General features: G+C 36.7%; 5 protein-coding genes across 5 annotated transcripts in view; all 5 read right to left on the bottom strand.

The window, feature by feature from the left end:
- Positions 1-377: 377 nt before the first annotated feature.
- Positions 378-2,699, bottom strand: LOC142972504 (uncharacterized). The gene has a single exon (XM_076113704.1). The coding sequence runs from the start codon at positions 2,592-2,594 to the stop codon at positions 1,290-1,292; it is 1,305 nt and encodes a 434-aa protein (XP_075969819.1). The 5' UTR covers positions 2,595-2,699; the 3' UTR covers positions 378-1,289.
- A 1,637-nt stretch (positions 2,700-4,336) lies between these two features.
- Positions 4,337-23,150, bottom strand: part of LOC142972503 (adenosine receptor A2b-like) — a 65,666-nt gene continuing 46,852 nt past the window's right edge. Inside the window, exons 2-3 of the mRNA XM_076113703.1 lie at positions 5,735-5,946; positions 4,337-5,325 (exon numbers count right to left, since the gene is read on the bottom strand). Coding sequence (XP_075969818.1) covers positions 4,627-5,325; positions 5,735-5,946 — 911 coding nt within the window. The 3' untranslated portion in view covers positions 4,337-4,626. The remainder of the gene's footprint in view (positions 5,326-5,734; positions 5,947-23,150) is intronic.
- Positions 6,474-8,810, bottom strand: LOC142972500 (uncharacterized). The gene has a single exon (XM_076113700.1). It carries the CDS (start codon positions 8,664-8,666, stop codon positions 6,717-6,719), a length of 1,950 nt encoding a protein of 649 aa, XP_075969815.1. The 5' UTR covers positions 8,667-8,810; the 3' UTR covers positions 6,474-6,716.
- LOC142972502 (uncharacterized) lies at positions 12,697-14,538 on the bottom strand. Its single transcript, XM_076113702.1, has one exon. The coding sequence runs from the start codon at positions 14,478-14,480 to the stop codon at positions 12,939-12,941; it is 1,542 nt and encodes a 513-aa protein (XP_075969817.1). The 5' UTR covers positions 14,481-14,538; the 3' UTR covers positions 12,697-12,938.
- On the bottom strand, positions 15,432-18,457 carry LOC142972501 (uncharacterized). Its single transcript, XM_076113701.1, has 3 exons — positions 18,146-18,457; positions 17,956-18,018; positions 15,432-17,259 (listed from the first exon to the last, which is right to left on the bottom strand). Exons 1-3 carry the CDS (start codon positions 18,345-18,347, stop codon positions 15,683-15,685), a joined length of 1,842 nt encoding a protein of 613 aa, XP_075969816.1. The 5' UTR covers positions 18,348-18,457; the 3' UTR covers positions 15,432-15,682.

The raw sequence follows: 23,150 nt of genomic DNA, 5'->3' as shown, positions 1-23,150 counted from the left end.
GTAGAAGTTATTATTAGTTTCACTGAAAGCCAAAATATTTATACAGCATACCATTGACGCAAGAACAATATTAGATCATCTACTAGTAGATGTGACCTATGTATAAGTACTAGAATAAAATATTTTAAGAGAAATAGCTAATATTTATTCTTGCTTAGATCAATATATGTAGGTATAATTCCCAAGTAGTAAAATAATGTAACTTTATTTTTCTTTTTAAAAACACACTATCTAGTTACCTATGCGTTAATATTTGACTATCTATAGTCTAATGTTTATTATAGCTAATTAAAATATCAACACATTCCTGCATTGGCTAAAAATTAGGGTCATTAACTAAACCGGTTTTGTACACCACTTTTGAATAAAATAATAGATAAAATTGTTATTTTAGATCTACATTTATTAAAAATATAAATATCACAAGTATCTTTCCATAAATTGCTTCTACAAATATAAGTATTATTACAATCATAATTTTGAAAGTTCATGGCTATAAAAAACCTTAGATTTGGCATTAATGGATGGAACATACATTTAATTACTAGGTTTTCAAATATCATCATATATTATACAAAAATACATCTTTATAAATAAGTTGTGTACTAAAACTTGAAATGAAAAATACTGGAATCAGTCACACATTAATATTCAAATATAATGTTACATGTTTTTCTAGAACAAGTACCTACTTATTCCAAATACATTTTACTGGAGGCAAAATAAATAAAATATGGTTTATTGAAATAACCAGTGAATTAAATTAAGTAAATAGAATTATCTACTCCCATTATACATTTTAGTTCAGATTCAATGTATCTATTCTTGGTTTAAGTACTTACTTCACAAAACATTAAGTTTAGAAGTACAATGAATTTTTGCATAATGTAGCTGTGGTTGACATCATAAACTTAGATATATAATTTAGATACCTTTCCACTTTCATTACCAATTTGAGCAATTCTTGGCAGAAGTCATAATTTATTACAGGTACATAAAATACACAACATATTATAAATTACTAACTAACAGATCTATTTATAGAATTAACATCATCAATTCATGACCTATACAATAATTATGTGCTCATCTTCAGTACACAGCTAAACAGCTGCTTAGATAAAACATTTTACAAATAACAATTAAGTGAGGTATGCTCAAGCTACAATACTATCAAAAATTACAAAAAAAATGCATGAACATAATATTTCAACAAACAAATTGACTTCCGGCTAGTAATAATAACACAGAACATAATTATAAACTTTAACATACTAATAAGGTTTTACTTAATAAGCTACACAATATGCCAAAATAGCAGCTACTATTGTAAACATTGGCACATTGTGAGCAGCTGAATTTCGCTGAATAGACTTCTCTGCATAAGTCTGTAGAAGACCACATGGCACAGCCTTTTTCATGACAGATACAGGTGTTTTCCTCATAACAAAACACTGCATACCCGGGGTTACCTCAACAGGTTTTCCTTTGACATCAAGAGCACTCACTAGTGTTGTATTTGTTGTAGTTGTAGTAACTGTTACTGATGATGACACAGGATCATTAGGAGCTGTTGCATTCTGTGTTGCATTCACAACTGCACTTGGCACTCCAGGTACAGTTGCATTAACAGGTACAAGGGTGCCATTAGGCAGCATAGCATATAGAACATTTCCAAGCACTGGTGCCGGTGCAGTAGTTGTAGTCTGATCAGCTGCCACATTTGTAGTATTCACCATTGTTACATTTGTCACAGTTGTAGTAGTTGTTACAGTGGAGTTGGTGCCTGTACTTGGTGTTTGCATATCTTGCAGAATGAAGCTACTTATTATCTGGCAGTCAATTCTTGTTTCTTCATAATCTCCATTTTCTTTCTTAATAGCGAATTTACATACTTCACCCGGTTGTGGGGTATACCTCGCGCCAGAGCCGGAGCCGGAACCGTGGTTGCTTGTTGCTTGATGAGCGGCGTAAGCGGCGACGCCGAGTGTTCCAAGATTAAGTAACGCCAAACCGGCCAACAAGGTACCATACTTGCTTCCGGAGTCTTTGTACTGATATACGTAATTCGGAGGAGTGCCGCGGTAGACCGGGTAGCTCACGGCTGCGGCACCCGGGCGAGGAGCATAACTGATTTGGGCCGGAGGAGTGTAATGATAGTTGTTGTGAACATGCGTCGTGTGATGTACGACAGGTCTGTTAGAGGCATGTCCACCTCCATTACCAGATAATCCACCACCAGAGGATGGGTAGCCATGGTTGTTACCGGATGACGGGTATCCGTGAGTGCCTCCTGAGGACGGATAGCCGTGGTTGCCACCGGACGACGGCGCACCAGAGAGACGCCCTCCTGATGGATAGCCGTGGTTACCACTGGATGGGTGAGCGTGACCGCCACTAGATGGATACGCGTGACCTCCACTAGACGGATAACCGTGTCCACCAGACAACCCACCTCCTCGGTGACCTCCTCCAGACAGGCCACCAGATTTAGGATAACTATGACCACCGCCAAAACCTCTCTTGGCCAATATCGGGTCTAATAGCAATGTCAATATAACTCCGAACAATAACGTACATTTTGGTAATAACATTTTCACTGTCACAATCACAATAAAATTGGCACACGTCCAAACTGAACACTCTTGCGCACTGAACTGAAGCGAAATGAGCTAAGCGTTTAAGTTTCGCCTTTCTCTCTCTGATGACAGCAAGAACTTATTTTACATCTCTCTCTATCTTAAGCATTCGAACACTTCGACAGACCTTCCACAATTTATTCGTATTGCTTCGCATTTTGCCGTGTAGTACCTAATGTTACTAGCAAAATAAATTGGGTTTTCCCTCATTTAAAAAAAAAATCGTTGGTGTCTCAAGACTTTGTTGGGTACAGAGGTTATTTCCCTATAAATATTCTGTAAATAGGTTATTACTTTATAGAAATCTTAGGTTAAAATAAAGGACAATAGTTTACTCACAAACGTGCAAAATTCTGATCCCTTCACTTTACTAACATCGATGACAATCAGTGCCTGCCTTGTCTATAGTCTTTGAGAGTAGGTAGGTAATGTGCCAGTAGAAAAGAAAAAAACTCGAAAAAGTTTAAATCTCACTACGAATTGAAGACAAAATAATAAATAGTATTTTAATACTACCCACATAATATAATTATGCTTAATAGTAACTTCATGTCAAGAGCTATCTTCTGTAATAAAGTTTATACCTACGTTAAAACGTAATGCGTTATATTTCTATTAGAAAGCATAGAAGTACGTAACATCTTTGGTAGAATTAATACTCATTAATATAGAAGATATCCATGGTGCAGATCCGCCATTTCGCCGTCAGTCACGCTTCGTACCTCACACGGGGAGGAAATATCGTATGAACCATAAAAAATATTATAATAGTTCCGGTTTCCGGTTAGTGTGATGGCAATTTGTCTCCATGGTTTGTTTGTAATGAAATGCATGTCTTTTCGCCCTGTGTGATGCCACCCGACTCATTTTGAAGGTTTTCTTCGGTGGGCTATACGCGCACTAACAAGCTGAAACTACTGCGGTGAGAATGAGCCCATTCGGAAACAGTAGGTACAAGGTAGGTGTAAATCTTTGAATTATGTTTGTGTGAAGAAAAACATCGTACTACTTTGCGTGCCTGAGAGATTTTTTATAACAGTTTTTGAAGGTATGTAAAGTCACTAACCTGCACTTGGCCAACGTGATGGACCAAGGCCTAAACCCAGCCCAGCAGTGGGACATTAATGGTTTGAATATAACATCTACAATCTGAAAGTACCTACAGTAAATAAAAAGCAGACGTATTTCCATTTTTACAGTTTTATATTTTGAAACAGGCAACATTGATTATATGCACAGCTGTTTATAAGCCTGCTAATAACATATACACCTACACCTACTGTTCTAAGTACATTTAGTGAATACTATTTCTATTTAAGTCTCAGACGCATATTTTAAAAATGTAAATTGCACAATCTGGTGGCAGAATATATTTTTTTTCAATTTATTATCATAGTACCTACGACCCTACGTGTTAGGACTATTGATTACTAACTATGTATTGCAGTGAATTATTCTATAGGCGCTCTTTAACGTATGTTTCTAGTATGTATTAAAATATAATTGAAACCGAATTGACTTATGATTTTTTAGCACTAATCGATGTCTAATATCTTTAGGCGTTACTACAGTTAGTATGTTGGGTAGCCAAATCAGTGTGGTATGTCGAATATAGACTTGGATCTCGTTTGTTTCTTATTAAGATATGCCTGCTATTTTAATTAATTTTCTTCAAATGAAACACCAATGGGTTAATCGCAAAACTGTATTACCATCAAAGCAATAATTTAACCAACAATCATACAAGCGAACGGTAACATTCAGCACATTAACTTTATATTACAAACTAACATCACTCAGAACAACGTTCTAAAAATACAATAATTCTTAACGCGCTGATTTGGAGACATCTTCTTATAAATTGCAAAACTACTACAAGCAACTTTGTCTGTACAATGCCATTTTAGTTATTTTACTCTATGGAATGTCTGAATCCAAGTTTGTATCATGTGACACTAAAGGCCGGGAAACTCCGGCGAGGCTCTTGTCAGCTGTGGTCTCCACTGCGAACTCGCCGTATTAATTCCTCGACTCTTTTGTAAGGACTTTGGCACCTCTCCTCGTTTGTTTCTATTAGATATGGGCCAGCTTCGCTGTCTCTACCTTCAGGTGTATGGCAACCGCTGGATCCTTCAGCCACTCTGCTCAGAAACGGTTCCACATCAGGAATAACAGGAGTCACGGCTGCCACCGCTCTATTTTCCTCAGTCAAACTCATCTCTGCTTCTCTTTGGCGTAACCACACTGGTGAATTGACGTAAATTTTTGGCCTCTCTCTTAAAGCGTTGTGCCTTTCTAAAGCTGGTCTTCTGACCGGCATCGGTGGCCTATATTCAGCTTGCATAGTTGCTCCTCTCCCAAATATGACGCAAATCAATCCTTTTAAGGCTGCTCTGAAGTCTTTCAAATGATATGCGTATAAGAATGGATTGATAGCAGAATTTAAGTGAGAGAAAATTATACAGAAGTAAGTAAGTGGGTTTGGAATGTCCAGTTCAGGCATGAATGCTTTTATAGCATTAACTGTGTAGAGTGGAATCCAGCAGACGATGAAGAAGAACACTATGATGGCGAGGTTCTGCGTGGCTTTGACCTCTCGCTTCTGCGCCGCTCCCAGGACACGAAGCATGGTCCCACCACCCGATATACGCCCCCGGCTGCCATCAACCGTCATCACTTCGCTAAGCTGAAAATACCAAAAAACGTATATTAGTCCTTCTCGTTTTAGTAGTAAAAAAAAAACATATGGGATGTAGATCAACTCTAAAAGTAGGTATGAGGGGATCATTAATTTATTATCGTAATGAGTAAGATGAAGATGAGCTGTTCGATTGATAAAATAGTAATCTTACATAAGTAATTGACCCTCTCACGAATGCGAGCCGCGCTTAGTGCGTAAAATTCCAGTTATTACATAGTATTCCTAGAAATTCCTGCAGGAAGATACGCCTTCTGAATAACGATATTGCTAAATAGTTTGGATTAATATACTTCAGTGCTATTTAAAACTAATTTTTGTAAGAGTAGAAGAAAGTACGACATCGGCTTGTTGAAATACTGACGTAAACCAACTTCTTTCTTTGACAAAAAATCACCTGTTTCACGACGACTCGGTAGATATGAGCGTAGAACGCAGCTAGCAGGACACTGGGAGTCACGATCGTGGCGAAGTAGAGGAACAGCAAGTAGTTGTAGTCCATGACATCGACGAAGTAGCAGCCAGGAGTGGAGTGAGTGCCTTTGTGCCAGCCGAACAGCGGCAGGAGACCCACGCCCGCTCCTGACACCCAGCACACAGATATTATACCTGGAAATAGACAAAAAAAACTTATTAATACTTACTGAAGCACATAGAGGTGGATATCCATGGCTTTTTTTAGAAGTGTCTTTGATTTTTTGATGTATTAAGTGTGTATGAGTGTAATTTAATTCTATGCCTCTAGTGAAAAAGGGTATAAGTCCGATTTTATTGAAAATCAGTTAAGAAATTAGAGTGCACTTCTATTCCACGTTTGCAATATTTTGAGTGTAACTTAACTCTTTTTCAAATTGCTTACTTTCTCATTCTTACAATATCCGTTTTCATCAATCGATAGAGCTTTTTTGTATCATTTTTAATACTTAACTAATTTTTGTCAAAGTCGGACTTATGACCTTTTCACTAAAAGGCACATTAAATCTTTCGCTAAGGTTTAATTCCAAGTAATTCTTATTGATTTTATTATATACCTATTAAAATTTCGTTGGTGAAGATTTGAAAATGTTAAGTTCTTAAGCGACAGTTTTGAGCTGAATTTATCGACTTAAGTATATCTGTATAAATAAAAGTCGGTATTGTTTTAAAAAAATATTTATTTTCTTACGAATAGGTCTTGGTTATTCAACCAAGTTATTTAAATACATACCAATATCACTTGCTTCTTAATCGGCGTTACAAACTTACAATATTGGTAACATAACAAGTACTATCGAACATACTTATACATACAGAAGCAAATATAATTATAATTAAGCCTATCTTAATTAAGTTTTATTACTAACACTGGCATATTTAGATCACTTTTAGTACGTATATTTTTATACAGCTATTAACACTGACATCCACCACGGAGGATTAGACACCCACGATTTCAGTTTCTCTCTAGAAGGAAGTATACCCGTATCTTTCTTTGGTTCTGGCATTTTAGAATATGAGATTAAAGTCTTACAGTCTACATTTTGTCGAAATACTGCGTTATTAGTATGAATTTCTACGACACATTTCATTTTATTAGCGTCGGCTGCTGGTCCTTTGAGGGATAAGGGATCTACTATGCTGGAGTTTGTAGTACACACAGTAACATTCACTGTCGTCGTACTTGCTGCTGCAGTAGAGTTCGCTAAAGAATTATTTACCAGCGGTGGAATAACAGTAGTTATGTCGTCTGCTTTCGTTGAGTTTGAAGCATTTTCCGGCAATGTATTGTTTGTTATAGCGGTTCCGTTAGTCCCACCAGTGGAAGTATGTATAGCAGGCTCTACTGAGGAGCTGTTAACCGAAGTTCCTACATTTGACACATTTTCTTTTAAAGAATGGTTTTGTGGTAGCGTGTTATTGATCACTTTACTGTTGTTAAATGCGTTGGTATTCTCCAAAGTGAGGTTCTTGGTCATTAAAGAAGCTACTGCAGAGTTGTTCACTGGTTTGTTAACCGTTGTTATATTTGTAGTACACACAGTTTGGTTTACTTGAGTGTGATTTAGTTCCTTACTTCCTTCAGTGAATGTTGATACAATCTCGCACGGTATTTTTAACACTTCCTCTTTGTTCTTCTCGCTAATCCTTAACATACATTTAGCTTCTTTTTCAGGTGCGTACGATGAGCTGGATGATGTGTAACGTCTTCTATAGTAGTCATCGTAATAGTAGTGATCATGATGATGACTTTGTGCGCGACCAAGATTGTATAACGTCAATCCTGTTAATAGATCTCCGTACCGGCTGTCTGAATTTCTGTACTCTTTTACGTAGGTATACTGCGGTGATGTATAGTAGGATTGACTCGTAACCAATGGCCGCAATAGTCCGCCGTTAGTATTAACAGAGGCGCTATTGGAGGTGAACGTGTTTCTAGGATGATAACTATTAGGACTTCTATATTGGTTTGTATTATAGTTAGGCTGAGGCAGAGGCGCTTGTGTGGTTGGTCGGGGATAATGGTTGTAGTCACGGTTGTGTCCAGAGAAGTCATTTGATCTTGATGAGGGTGGACGATAACTATTCGGAGTAGAACTTGTCTTAGGATAATATATACTTTTTGAAGCTGCATCTACTTCGGCAAGTAATGACTTCATATCTGGTGCTGAAGCGATTTTATCAAAATTATAATTGAATCCAGGCATGTTGGAACCTGAGAGTCCACTTCCACTTGAAGGATAACTATGTGAGCTCGATCCAGAATCTCTAGAACTCGGGCGTGGGCGCTTGGTGACGCTTGAATCTCCTACATCAGATCTCAAACGTAAAAGAGATTTTGGCATTTCTCTCGCCATCTCCCGCATTGCAGCTAGATTCGCCGATATATCTGGAATGTTGCTAATGCCATAGTCCGAATTTGAACTTGACCCGGAGTAGCTTGACCCCCAAGAAGGGTAGGTATCAGAATATATCGAGCTGCTCCCATAAGATCCAGATGATGATGAATATGAACTCGACCCTGATAGTCCTGATCCTGATGAAGGGTAAGAATGTCGACTTGAGCTTGAGCCGGATAGTCCTGATCCTGATGACGGGTAACTATGTGAACGCGAAGAGCCGTAGCCGGATAGTCCAGATCCTGATGAGGGGTAACTATGTGAACGCGAAGAGCCGTAGCCAGACAGTCCTGAACTCGATGACGGATAGCTATGAGAACTCGATGAACTCGAGCCCCAACCTTTACCCCATGACGAACTGCTGCGGCTTGAACTCCCTCCTCTACGACTTTCTATGTAACTAACCGTTAAACACAACACTAAGAGACACAACAGAATTATTCTGTTGGCCATTTTGTACAGTAACTATCCACACGAGAGCTGGAACACGTCTGATACCCAGCTGGCTAACAACACTTATAATAAATACGTTTTCCTCGATCTGTTTGACGTAATCACTTATTCCGGTATTTGGATACAACAGACATCTTGCTCCGTCACTAAAGCAGGCGATAAGACTGGACCAAAGATCAAGTAAACACGTCAATTTATTTGCAGCTTTAATTCTAGAAAATAATATATTTGGTCAGATGATACCTATAATAAATAATGAGCAAAATCCGAACACGCAAATTCAAAATATTTATACCTACTTCACCCGAAACGTCGTGATAATTAATAACATTGATTGGAACTAAGCCGACATACATTTAAAATACATTGAGTATGAAAATATTACACATCATATTATGTTAATTATCCATTATAACAATAGCGCTAAACATATTCATAGTTGAAGCAATCTAGGAGATAATACTTATGACGTAGTCGTATATTCCACTAATCAATTGACCCTTTAAATGATAGGAGCAAGCAAGTATGTAAACAAGAAAATATTCGAAACTGTGCTGGGAAAACCCACGCTTGTAATTAATTTGTGTGTATCTCATAACACTAACGAACATTTAGTCAACACGTTTAACTACTGATAAATAACACAAATATGTTGCCATAGCGTAATATTTTGTTTGATCAACCTCTAGAATTACTACGATATTGTTGCAACTGCAAATAAGAGAGGTCTTGGGGTCAGGCAGCGTATTGTTGGGTTTTGTCTGGGAAATTCTGTGTAGAAAATCTAAGATCAGGGGTCATACTTTGAAATACTATAAAGGCAATCTAATCTCCGCCATTAGTAAATGATATCTACGTTAATATATTCCGTAGTGGTAGCAACTGAAATGCTTTACATGTCAGAGTATGGTTTCTGTATTGTCGCATATTGAGCCTGATTAAGGGAGATAAATTTTCGTCTGGACACTGCAATTATAACCAATTTAGATGTGTATATTTGTGGCGCAATTGTGTTTAATTAGTATAAAAATGTATGCTCGTAACTACCGTATGCAACGAATCATGGGTTGAGTGTTTTCATTCGAGTTTAGGACAGTCACAATGTTTATTTAGAGAAAGCTAAAATAAAAGTCAAAATAATACAAAAACCAATTTTATATTTCTCCTTATACAGATGCTCACACATACCTACAGTGCTTATTATTTATACAATTATTTCATAAATTAAAGTTTGGCCTCATTAAAACAGTTTTTAAAGAAATCCAAAATTACATAACCAGCATTTTAATAACATAATAAGTTATTATCATACACAAGTTAATTGAGGCTGTTGATAAGAAGCCAATGGTAATACCTACAAAAATGTTTTGTAAAATAAATACGCAGAACCCATTTCGAACATTCGATTTATTATTACAAGCTTGGACCTCGATTTTTGTATGTTTTAATAGTGTCATACATTTATTAATTTGTCAAAGTAATCCGATTTAATAGGCTTAGTAGAACCTGTCTTCGCCGTATTTTCATATATTTTATCAACCATCTCGTCCATTTCAGCAAACAGTTTTTTCATATCTAGCGTAGGACTGATGTTGCTTGAACTATAATCTGGTACCGAATAACTAGAACCCCTATTTTTAATTGAACTCGAAGGGGGTCTATTATAAATTATTGACGATGTAAGATTATTTATTCTTTTATCTAAGTTTGTATCTGAACCATCAATTATCGAAGACAATTCACCTAATGTGGAATTAAAAGACGAGATTTGTGAGCTGTTTGAGTTTGATTTGGTCGAGTTTGACGGCTGATTGAAGCTTGAATAATATTTTGAAGTAGACGAGTCGGTCCCATAACCTCCCGAGCTTGACGATGAGCGTTTGGAAGATGCCAATCTAGATAAGAGACCCTCATAATTTGCTGGACTTGACCTGGGTAATATTGATCCTGATGAAAGACTATTTTGAGCTTTTGAGCCGGATAATGCAGATCCTTGTGAAGGTCCTCTATGTTGAGTCGTGCTTGACCCAGATAACCCAGATCCTGACGAAGGGTACGTATGTTGACTTGAACCTGACCCGGATAATCCTGTTCCTGATGCGGGATAACCGTGAGAATACGAAGATACGTAGCCAGACGATCCTGAACTATGTGAAGGGTTGCTGTTATAATGTGAAGAACCGTAGCCGGATAATCCTGATCCTGATGACGGGTAACTATGATGCGAAGAACTTGGTTTACTGCTGCCTCGGGAACTAAAGCTCCATTTACCGAAAGAACCGCCTCCGTGAAAAGATATCTTTCCACCGCGCCTACAACATTCTATGCAGCTCACTGTTACACACAACACTAAAAGGCTGAACAGAATGTTTCTGGTAGTTTGTACTTATATAAAATCCATTTGCCTCATTCTGTCAGTCGTTATACCCTATTTTGTATTTCTTTGCGTCTTCTTCGTCACTGAAGTAGATGATAAGAGCCAGTTAAAGATCAAGTAAACATTGAAGAAGCTATCATTATATTTTATAATTACTATACATTCCAGATAATAATAAAATCCATGGCCATGTGTTTGTTGTCTGACCCAGACAATGTCAAGGCGTGAATGACCTAGTTATAAAAATCGTACATCTGCACAAATTGCAGAAGTGATATTTGGAGCTTTGGAAGCGCTTGCTGAGTGTGGAACGTAAACTAAGTGCCTACAAGTTATTGAATAATCGTTTTCCGATAACAAGTAATGAGACAGTAGATATTTTAACTCTTCTCTCCTTGATCTCAAATCTGTTAAAGTTTAATATATTACTCCGTTAAGTTTGCGTGACACCTTGAACACCTTTCTGACCAATGGAGGAATTTGGGCATAAACTTTGATTTGCAAAAAGATTTTGGGTTATTAAAGACTGATGGCCATTTCTATAAACATAGTCTTAAAGTTTAACCAGACATATTATTATCCTTGCTTATAATTTTCTAAAATCTGTTTGTCTCTTATGCTTTGACAACTAAACCGTTTTATCTATTTTGCCGAAATTTAGAGTTGACCCCGAATAAAGGGCTACAATTTTTTCCTTCCTTCCTTCCTTCAAAAATTATATTTTATTTTTGACTTTAGTACATGTGATCGAAACCAAGCAAATAAGCTGGTTGTAAATAAATAATTATAATAACATTCAGTGATCCTGAGCCCCTGACCTCATCGCTTAGCAAAACAACCAATTTAAGCGAACCCTATTCTATACAAACGATTAGTTCTTAGTGATCCTTCAAAAAAACATTCTATTGTATTCTGTCGTATGGTTAGTAGTCAACATGGTGTCAAAGTTGTTCAAGCCGCCCGAAAGGCCTTTGACATGGCTTAACGACTGTTATCATAGTAGACAACAACCGGGACCGACTATTTACGTGCCCTCCGAAGCACTGAGACGCTTAGTTCAAATACCACTATGCGGTCACCCATCTATCTATATTCCCTCATCTATGATATCTCAAAAAACATTACACTCCATACATACCTAAATCTATACCTACACATACTATTTGTTATTGTAAATATTTATCTTACACGAATTCGAACTTTAGAATACGGCCAATCAAAACACAGACGCACAAACGTAAACTCAGACGAGGTTTATTTATGGACAGAGGTCAAACTTTTTCATATCTCTGTCTTTCAAGACTAATAACAGTATTTAGTATTGTTTTTTCTTTTTATTTACTTACATTGACTGGTCTTATGACGCAGTTGGTGGAGTAGTGTATCACTAAGTCTCGTGGTCGAATTCCGGGTTGGGCAAACTACTATAGATCTTTTCTAATCGATATTAGAATGTTCCTCTGAATAATAGTAAAGTAACGTGCCCGATAAATGGCAAGACCCGCTACCTATTACATGCGACTAACATTGTTAACAGGAAAACATGAGTGTACACCTGCCTACACTTTCGGATAAAACAGGCGTTATGTCATTACATAACTTTCTCAATTGTTCAAATTTCTGTCATTAATGGTTTAAGTGAAAGTCAACGCATATTATAAAACATTTAATTTATAAAATAGGTAGGTATATCTCGTGTAGAAAATACGTAAATGCATTAAAATGGCACCTATAAAACTTATTCTTTATCTTATGATCTAATTAAAATTATTATAAAAATCTTCACTTAGACTAACTCTATACAGCCTCAATTTTTAAGATGACAGATGTGATAGCTAAGTACAACATTATAATTTTAACATTTAAAAAATGCCAAATCTTTGGATTGTTTTACATTAAACAGCAATAAATAATGACATCCACCAAGGAGGATTAGACACCCACGACTTCAACTTTTCTCTAGCAGGAAGTATTCCCGTATCTTTCTTTGGTTCTGGCAGCTTAGAATATGACATTAAAGTCTTACAGTCCACATTTTTACGAAATAGATTTTTGCTAGTATGAATTTCTACGACACATTCCATGTTCTTAGCATCAGCTCGTGGACCTTTCACAGTCAATGGGTCCACTACACTGGAGTTTGTTGTACACACAGTAACATTAACTAATGTTGCATTCGTTGTCACAGTAGAATTGACTGAAGATCCATTCACAGGCACCGTGTTGTTAATCATCGTACTGTTAGTCGTGCAAACTGTTTTGTTCACTAAAGTGTCCGGTGTAAGAGCGTGTTCATTACTTTTTTCAGAGAAAGTTGACACAATCTCGCAAGGTATTTTAAGCACTTCCACTTTGTCATTTTCTTTCACTTTCAATATGCATTTAGCTTCGTCAGATACAGCAGGCCTACTTTGAGAATTAGAGGATACGTAGCGATGTCTGTAGTAGTCATCATAATAGTAGTGATCGTGGTAATGATTGTGTGAGCGTCCAAGATTATACAATGTCAAGCCTGTTAGTAAATCTCCGTATCGACTGTCTGAGTGTCTGTAGTCATGTACGTATACATACTGCGGTGCTGTGTAATAAGACGGAAGATATGCTGTATTGTAGTGTTGTGGAGCACGGTTGTATGTGCTGGAACCGTAACCTGTGTTTGTATTGTATGTATGACTTGGACGGTAGGAATTGTCATGCGAAGGTCTGTAGTTGTTCGTGCCGTAAGAAGTTTGTGAAGGATGACTATTATATCCAGATCCTGAGCCTGAGTATCCCGAAGAAGGCTTTGGGTAAGAGTGAGTACCCGAAATGCCAGTTGAGGGAGGATAGTACGGGCGCGACCCGGACGTTCCACCAGATAAGCCGGTCGATGAGGACGGGTACTTGCTGGAACCTGAGCCGGAGAGGCCATTGAAGCTTGAAGGGTAACTAGATGATCCAGACCCAGAAAGTCCAGTAGAAGATGATGGGTATTTACTGGAACTTCCCGATCCATATGAGGGGTATCCGTGAGAACTTGACCCCGATCCGGATAATCCTGATCCTGATGAAGGATAGTTATGTGATGATGAACGTGAGCCCGATCCAGACAGACCTGATCCTGAGGAAGGATACCCATGAGAACTTGAACTTGATCCTGACAGTCCAGATCCAGACGATGGGTAACCGTGTGAAGAGGACGAGCTTCCCCATGACGAACTGGGCTTACTGTTCGTACTCCACGATGAACTTGGCTTGCTGTGACTTGTACTCCATGATGAACTTGGTTTGTAGCTGGAGCCCGAACTTGAGCCCCAACTCTTGCCCCATGACGACGACGAGTGGGAGCGTGACGAACTACCTCGACTCGAACTCCTTCCTGAACTTCTTCCACATTCTATGTAACTAACTGTAAAACACGACACTAAAAGGCACAACAGAATTATTCTGTTGGCCATTTTGCGGTACGTAAACACGCGGTCCAGAGCACAGACTCGTTTGATACTGTGCTCGTTGAATGGTTTTATTTAAAACACGTTTGGATCGTAGTGTGTGTGTTTGACGTAAGCGCTCGTTCAGGGAATCTTACATAGCTGTCTCTGTCTTACTCGTAAACAGCCGATAAGAGGAGGCTAGAGGTGAAGTAAATATGAAACAGATTTCGACATTTTGTACAACAACAAGTCGTTAAGGCAAGCTTTTTGCAGCTCAGATGTATGAATAAAAAAGTCTATGGATTATGCTCGGATTTCTAAGAAGAAAGTCTATCTACGTGCGAGTATCTAGTATCTACGTAATGGGAATTCCTAACTTACAATAATTAATTCAACTTATCCAAGTAATTGCGTTTAGTTGCGTACGGGAAATACAACATATTTCTATTTTAAAACAATACCAAGTGCGTCTGTTGCTATGTATTTAGATTAACTGCTTAATGGAGAATTCAAATGTAACAGGAAAACTATTTTCTTTAATGTTTTATTTAACCCAATAATTGTTAATTCAGATCGCAATGTCTTAAAACTTACGATTTCAATCTTCTGATGACGTGCATTGTGACGCAGACTGTTATTATTTTTGTTTAGCAGGAATCCACCACCGAAACAATTATGACAACAACTGAGTCATCGCGACCGGTCTCTTAAATACGACTCGCGATGGACGAAGCTCATGAGTTTTATCAAAATGATTAGAGCAATTTGTGAGAAATATGTCATGATGCAATCGCGTCGTGTTTTATTTTGGGATTCTCGATATAAGATAAACTGCGGCTGGTAATTTACAACCGTCAAGGACAATATTTGCAATTCTTACAATGTAACTAACATGGAGCTTCGGTTTGATGATAATTTATTTCAAAACATACATGATAATAATATACTAATAGGGTGTCAGGATACAAATACTCGTTATACATCACAGAAGTCTATTGTTAAATACATAATCTTATATTTAGCTGCTTAACTTTATGAAAATAAGTAATAACAAGAATAAAAAGTAATTACTAAATTACCTACATAATTATATCAGTCGATTTATGTTGTCGATACTCAATACAAATGAGATTTTCTGTTCTAATGGATCGTTAACATAACGACATCTCCAAGACTGACTTTGTGGTTACAAATGATTTTACCCAACTGAATTTATATTCTACGATTTAACGTACAATAATAAAAGCCAAACCAAATAAAATTACGGTGTTAGATATCCATAGTTTTCCACCATTCGAAGGACGAGTTTCAGGTGATTTAGCATACTCAATCAAAACGTTGCATTCTACATCCTTGCTGTATAAAGCAAGTTTAGTATGAATCTCTACAACGCAAGTCATGTTCTTAGGATCAACTTTCGGGCCTTCCGCGTCCAAAGGATCTACTTCGGTACTATAGTTAGTGCAAACAGTAAGATTAACTGTATTCACTTTCGTTGTTACTGTAGAATTTGATGAAGAATTGTTCGGCTGCGTATTGTTGGCTTTTGTTTCGTTAATAGACACTTTAGAAATGTTTGCTTGCAGCGAACTACTATTTATTGTGTTTGTATCAATAGCACTGGACGTAGTATTCAACTTTGTTGAATTCGTCATTACTCTATCAACTAGAGGAATGTTTATTGGGTGCGTATTGTTAATCTTTGCAGTGTTAGTTGCATTGATATTTGCGATTGATGAATTCGCCGTCGCGTCAGCATTGATTGAAGATATATTTACCGGCGTATTGGAGATCATATCACTGCTATTGGTTGCAGATGCTGTCACATTTAATTTTAATGCGCTTGTATTAGTTTTTAAATCGGTTGCTGAAATATTTGCCGCAAGCGTATCGTTAATACCAGTGCTTTGAACAACCACATTAGTCGTATTCCTTCCTTCTGTAGGGTTACCATTAGGCTTAGTTGCTGTAATATTAACTTCTGTAGGATGTGCTTTATCTGTCGTTTTATTAGACTTGTTTACGAAACCGATAGTTGTCTCGTGCGTTGTCTCATTATTCAACGCACTCTGCGTATTGTTCGTTTTTGTGATGTTTGTGGTCGCTTCATCTAAATCAAGTGGTAAGCTGATTGTTGCTATTGGTTTAGAAGGTGTTGAAATAACTGTCTTGCAGACGGTTTTGTTTACAGTCACAGGCACTGGCGCGGCTTTCGTACTGCCTTCCGTAAAAGTAGAAACGATTTCACACGGAATCTTTAATACCTTTTCTCTTTTATCCTGCTTAACTTTCAATACACATTTAACTTCGTCCTCAGGTTTATTCTTGGTTGTATATGAAGAACCAGTAGAGCCATATCTTTGTCTGTAGTAATCATCATAATAGTAATCGTTCTGGTAATGATTGCTTGAACGACCAAGGTTGTACAACGCTAGTCCTGTTAATAAATCACTATAAGGACTTCTCGAATCTTTATATTTATGGACGTACACTGCTTGGGGTCCAGTAATATGTGTTGCTATAGGTCTATAGGAACCACGGCTGCTTCCTGATCCGGAGAGACCGCTTGAGCTTGAAGGGTAACTGTGGAAACTAGAATATCCGGATCCTGATGAAGATGAAGAGTATTTGCTTGGGCTCCAACTTGATCCAGACAGTCCACTTGAGCTTGAAGGATAAGTGTGATAGCTGGACGACCCGGATCCAGAAAGACTCGATGAAGAATATTTACCGGAACTGGAACTTGAGCCCGAAAGTCCTGAGCTTGATGGATAACTGTGAAAACTGGATAATCCAGATCCGCCTGATGAAGAAAAATATGATTTAGAATGAACACTTGATGTAGGAAGAGCACTGAAGTTAGAAGAGTAATTATAAAAGCTGGATACTGGAGTAACAGAAATATTTGGTGAAGAATATTTAATAGAGATCGAAATATGTTTAAAAAGACTCGTTGAAGAGTGTGCTGTAGAGTTAGATTTTGATTCAGAGAGTCCATTTAGGCTTTTACGGTAATTAGAAAGGCTGGGTGATTTAAATCCAGACATACTGATTAAAGCATTTGTATTATAGTGTGGACTTGAGCTAGATATTTTACTTGGGTAAGCGTGAATATTTGGCTTTAAAGAAAAACTCATAGAATAATTCGAAGGTAAACCCGGACGTGAGGAAGAGCGTCTTGACGAAACGTTTGTATTTGAACCAAAGAGAAAATTTGAACTGTTAAAGCTTGATGACTTAATTCTGACAACACTCGTAGGTGAATTGTTTTTAGAGGCTAAACTCAATCCAGAAAGTGCCCTTGAACTTGTAGGATTATTATTGTGAAATCTAGTGGAATTAGAGCTAGATAGCCGTGACGAAAAATATTTATTAGTATCCCAGCTGGATCCGGAAAGCCCAGTTAGACTTGAAGGGGACACAGGCGTAGGTATACTCGTTGAAGAATGTTTCACAGAGTACGACCTTCGGAAACTTGTTAAAGAAAATGGATATTTACTGTATGAACTTGATCCTGAAAGTCCACTTGAGCTGGAAGGGTAACTATGGTAACTGGATGACCCTGGAAACAAAAATAAAAATTTAATTACTGGACCAACTAGACAGTAAGTAGACCTGAACGTATGTAAATACAATGCATGAAAGCCATTTAAAACAATATAATTAAAGCTAAACCAATATAAACATACCTGAAGACCAACTTGATGAACTCGGACTGCTCCATGAATAACTTGGTTTACTCCACGACGAGCTTGAATAGCTTGGCTTGTAACTAGAGAACGAACTTCCAATTGAAGAAAATCCGCTTTTTATACTACTCCACAAACCACATTCGGTTGAAACCGTTAAACTTGCTACTATTAAACACAAGAGTAATATTTTGTTAGCCATTTTGCAGCACGTGAGCACGTGAGTGCGTGCATTTGTTTAGTGATGCAGTCGTTGATTGATTCCTATATGTATCAAAGCCTATGATATTATGACGTGAGATGAAAAGTACATTAACACTGCTGCCTCCGTCACTGCCATTAAAAGACAATAAAAGAAAATCATAGGTTATATTAATAGGAATCTGATTTGTACTTTATTACCACAGATATCTGTGAACGCAAGCAATTAAGATGCATCTTCGCGTTGAACCGGTTTCCTATCTTGTTATTGTTTGTCTTACTAATGATTCCAGGTATGCGTCAATGACTGTATTATCCAAAATATGAATCATACTTTTATCCGCCGAAGTATCATCAGTACAATTTCCTTAAAAATTAAAAAAGCTTTTTATACCACAGTCTGTGGTACTATATACACCAAAATATACCAAAATATCAACCTTCATAACAATCACACAGATAGTCACATTTCAAATACTTTTAACTAATTTTGCAATGCTTATAAATCATAATTGGTGGTTTGTACCTACTTACTTCCAAAAAGGACAATGATTTCAATCGTCTGTATTTTTATGATTGTTTCCTCAAAACCTTTGAATGGGTTAACCTGTTTATATGATGGATTTTAATGATTTTTTATTTGTGGGATGGGACTTCCCATTCAGTTAGTTTTAGAGATATCCTTAAGATGCGTAACTTTGTAATACATCGAAAGTACTAAATAAACCGTATTTTTTTATTGAAGAATGATTATATCCATTTTTATTCCAGTATAGTTTTTGAAGATGGTTAAAGGTATTAGGATTTAGCTTAGACATACGACAGACGTTAAATTTTACCGGCTTCAACCGGCAGGTTTGAGTGAGTCTCCAAAACCCCTGGACCGTCATTCCTCTAGCGCGGTTTATTTCACTTTTTAAAAGTCAGCATAGTCACTATAGCGCGATTCTCTAACACTATCGACTATCGAAAACCGACTAGCCATCGAGAAATTTTGTATGAAAATCATATAAGCGACTCTAGCGGGAGCCGTAGGAACTATAATATTTGCAGTATATTTTAAACGTCAAACTCTCGATACTATTATGGGACCGACTGTAGAGAATCGCGCTACTGATTATTTCACGCTAATGTGAGTTAATGTTTCATCATATTATTCAGAACATAGCGAAAGTGAAAGTAAAACTCAATGGTAATTACACATTGTTTATTTGATTATAATTTAGATATGTTTTTATATATATGTATCTAATATGTGTACGTTTCTTTATTTATAATATAAAGTTTTTTTAATGTAGGCGATTTGTTTGAACTCATATATTTAAACAATGCATTTTAATAATTTACGAACCTCAGCACTATACCGTAGGTACCATACGAAAATAATATTTATGTGATATTATTTGGTACCAGTACATAGTCGCATAACTTTTAATATAAAAAGACCTTTAAAAAACATAATTAACCTCTTTCGAGTAGAAAAATACCACAAAATATCAAATTTGATTCGAGACAGAGCAATGTCCAAACATGCATAAAAATTAAATAAAAATCTGGTTTTAAAGTATCATATTTTTTACGTAGTATCTTCAACGTTTTTAATAAATTAATAAGATTTATACTATAAACTGTTAAATAGACCAATCAAATTTTAATAATAATTCCTTTATCCTCTATCCTCAAACTCATATTAACCTTTATAAAATTAATTCAGTTTTCCTCAAAAGCATTGATTTATAGCTAGATATTAAATGATTCGTTTAAATATCAAATGTACCTACGTAAAATTCACAGCTCCGTATACATAAAGTCAGAATAATAAGTTTCACATGTTGCCATGGCTTTCTAAATAGTACTGCTTTTATCTTCTTAAATGTTTGTATGGTATTTATTCAAAAAATACATGGGTAACTTTTAACTAGGGTTTGAAATTATTATGAGCTATGACCACTATGACTATAAAACCTCGTTTTTTTGCAGAAACATAATAATTTTATGATATAGGTATTACTTATGTAATTGGCCTACAATATGACTCTCTATTTATCAATTCTGATTTCTTTCTATAATGATAATTTTTAAAGAAAAACGTCACTTCGATCCCTGCTTATTGTGTATTTATCAATTGTTTTTAGACATTGAACAACATAGCCCTGTAGCACCATCAGAAATTAAAATGTAGAGATGTCACTTGTAACAAATAACTTTTTCATTTCGAAATCAGACTTCACTGTTACGTAAAGTACGGAAATAGAACGTATTGTTATTTATTACAATTATTGCAAATATGCTTAGTATGGCGTTTTATATGGTAACAACTCAATCACGTGTTTGGTTTACAACAATGAGTTGTGAATTGCAATCTAATAATCTTTTTCAACCTGTAATCACGTTTATGAAGGCGGCTTGCCATTCTGCAATGCTTTGTAGCGACGCGCAACCGTCACGACAGACGTTTAGTTACAATCATGACGTCGCCAAAGCAGCACATTTAAAATGTTATTCAAAGTGATCGTCGTGTGTTTACTTCAGACGGTTGTGTTGTGCCAAGAAAATAACGTGAAAGAAGTGAAATTCTCGTTCCCGGTCCCTTTGCAGTTACCCTTCCGCAACGAACGCTCCGAGCAATGCTTTCTGCGAGTCGAAGACATCGAGTTGGTGGAAACCGTCGCTATATACTGCTTCATTGCTCAAGCGTTCTTGGGTAACTACATTCATGATTATAACTCGAGGAAGATGAATGAAGATGGCGTTGACGTCAGCTTGTGGATCGAGAAACCAAGAAGTCCTGACCCGAACATCTCTCCGCCAGCAGAAAGTAACCCACATGCAATCAAAGACTGGCGATTGACAACTGTGATGGACCCCATCACGCACAGGCGACTGTACATCACCAAGAACGCTACTTGTAGACTGATCATGTACAACAGGGATGCTACGACCAATTATAAAGTGGATTGTGAACAAGTTCTATATTATATCAATGTTCGAATGACTGGAAGTGCCGTGTTTTCCTATGGACAAAATCTCAGACTGATAGTGTTGAGTCTTTTCCTCGTTTACTTACTGCGTTATAATGTATAGGATCATATCTCGATGTATTTATATTATTTATACATAGTTATGTAGTAGCTATTATAGGTTATGATTATTCAGTGTTTACAGACAAGTATATTTGTTATTATGGTGGTACCTTCGCTTACAATTAGTACACTGCTATCTGGCACACGAAGGTCGGAGACAACAATTAACTTGAGCCCATTTACTCTTTCCATTGTATTGGAGCAAATAAAATGTTCAACTGACTAGAAATGATCATGAACAAATTGGGTCTTAGTCATCTGACAATGGACAATAGGTTTTATGTGTGATATGTACCGGCAATTATTATATTATAGCCGGTAGTTAGATAATTGTATTATGCAGACTACAATGTGTCTAACAATAAAATATTTTATGAAAGTCAGACCACGATCTTGATATAAACTTCCTCAATTTGAGTCGAGAACGATTTATTATTTTGGTAAAACCCATTGCGATGAAGCATTTTAGCATAAAGTTACCTGGCAACTATTTATTGTATTGTTAAAGATGGACAGGATATAAGACATGAAATTAAAATTGTATGTACCGAAATACATAATTACAGGCTGTGATAGTACGAGTGATGTTGTTATTGAAGTTTTTGTCCCATGTTCAGTCACCGAGGTCTGAGTATCATTGGACTCAACTCAACGCACAACGGCAGCCAACGAACCATGTCCCCTCTTATTTGTTTTAAAACAGCTGCTCAATTGTTCTCTGAAAAATAAGGTAAACTTAACTCCTATATTACATACCTACTGTATTATTAAGCGTATCTTCTTTATTTGCAATACAATGGGGCCAGGACAGGTTTCGTATCAAGTTAATTATACCAAGTTTTTAAATTAAATTGTGTGAATTTATCTTGTTATTTGTATGCGAATGTAATTTTGAATTTGAGGATAAATCGTTTTGGAAATAAAAAACTTGCACACGCGAAACATCAACATAAAAATCAAGTCTGTGTTGCTGATTACATAACACACTCGCTCGTTTTCAACTAAAAATGTATAAATTGAGAATCCGTGCGAAATTATTTGCTGTAATTATAAAGCCCTAAGCCAATGCAGGTCTCAAGGTTGCTGTGTAACCGTAATTTCTTATCATGGCGAAAGAAATATTTTTTTACGACCCTCGTGACGTTGCCGCCAACAAATCAGTGAACGGTGGAAAACAATAGAAAAAAGATCATTCAAGTCGCCTTCAGGTCGCAATTACGCTGTATGGCTGATTAACATCTAGCACGTGACGAGGAAGCCTGCAGAGACAGATGGACTAGAATACGTATTTGGCGTATACCAAATGCAATTTTACTACCTACTTAAAATTTTAATTAAAACCCACTTTTAAGTAGGTACCCACTACAGTGGGTGCCCAGTGATACTATATTGCATGATACAGTCGAGAACCAATAAATTTTCACCCAGAAGAATCCGCGTGCAGAATTAGGAAACAATAAGTTACGTATGCTTACTGTTATTATTGCAATATCTAGGAAATTAGAAAGTGCGAAGTGCAATGTGTAGTGGCGTATTACATAAATTGAAACACAAATGAATCACCGAAATATATGTACGCGCGTAACTTATGAACAACTAAACTAATTTAATATAATAATTATAAGTAAGATTTTTGTTAATATGTCCGTAACTGTCGGAAAAAGGTTGGAATCAACGGGATAAAATTGTACTATACCCGGACGAAGTCGGGCCAGTCCGCT

Source organism: Anticarsia gemmatalis, chromosome 4 (genome assembly GCF_050436995.1).
Source record: "Anticarsia gemmatalis isolate Benzon Research Colony breed Stoneville strain chromosome 4, ilAntGemm2 primary, whole genome shotgun sequence".
Taxonomy (NCBI): Eukaryota; Metazoa; Arthropoda; class Insecta; order Lepidoptera; family Erebidae; genus Anticarsia; species Anticarsia gemmatalis.
Note: the sequence above shows the minus strand (reverse complement) of the source record. Positions and strands in the feature narration are given on the sequence as shown.

What these genes read in the sequence shown, in the direction of transcription:
- LOC142972502 (XM_076113702.1), bottom strand. Translation starts at nt 14,480, where the DNA reads ATGGCCAACAGAATAATTCTGTTGTGCCTTTTAGTGTCGTGTTTTACA.
- LOC142972501 (XM_076113701.1), bottom strand. Translation starts at nt 18,347, where the DNA reads ATGGCTAACAAAATATTACTCTTGTGTTTAATAGTAGCAAGTTTAACG. An exon ending in TTCATCAAGTTGGTCTTCAG is followed by an intron (nt 18,019 to 18,145) that starts GTATGTTTATAT and finishes TTTTGTTTCCAG; the next exon opens with GGTCATCCAGTTACCATAGT. An exon ending in TTCAGGATCAAGTTCATACA is followed by an intron (nt 17,260 to 17,955) that starts GTAAATATCCAT and finishes TTTCTTCATCAG; the next exon opens with GCGGATCTGGATTATCCAGT.
- LOC142972504 (XM_076113704.1), bottom strand. Translation starts at nt 2,594, where the DNA reads ATGTTATTACCAAAATGTACGTTATTGTTCGGAGTTATATTGACATTG.
- LOC142972500 (XM_076113700.1), bottom strand. Translation starts at nt 8,666, where the DNA reads ATGGCCAACAGAATAATTCTGTTGTGTCTCTTAGTGTTGTGTTTAACG.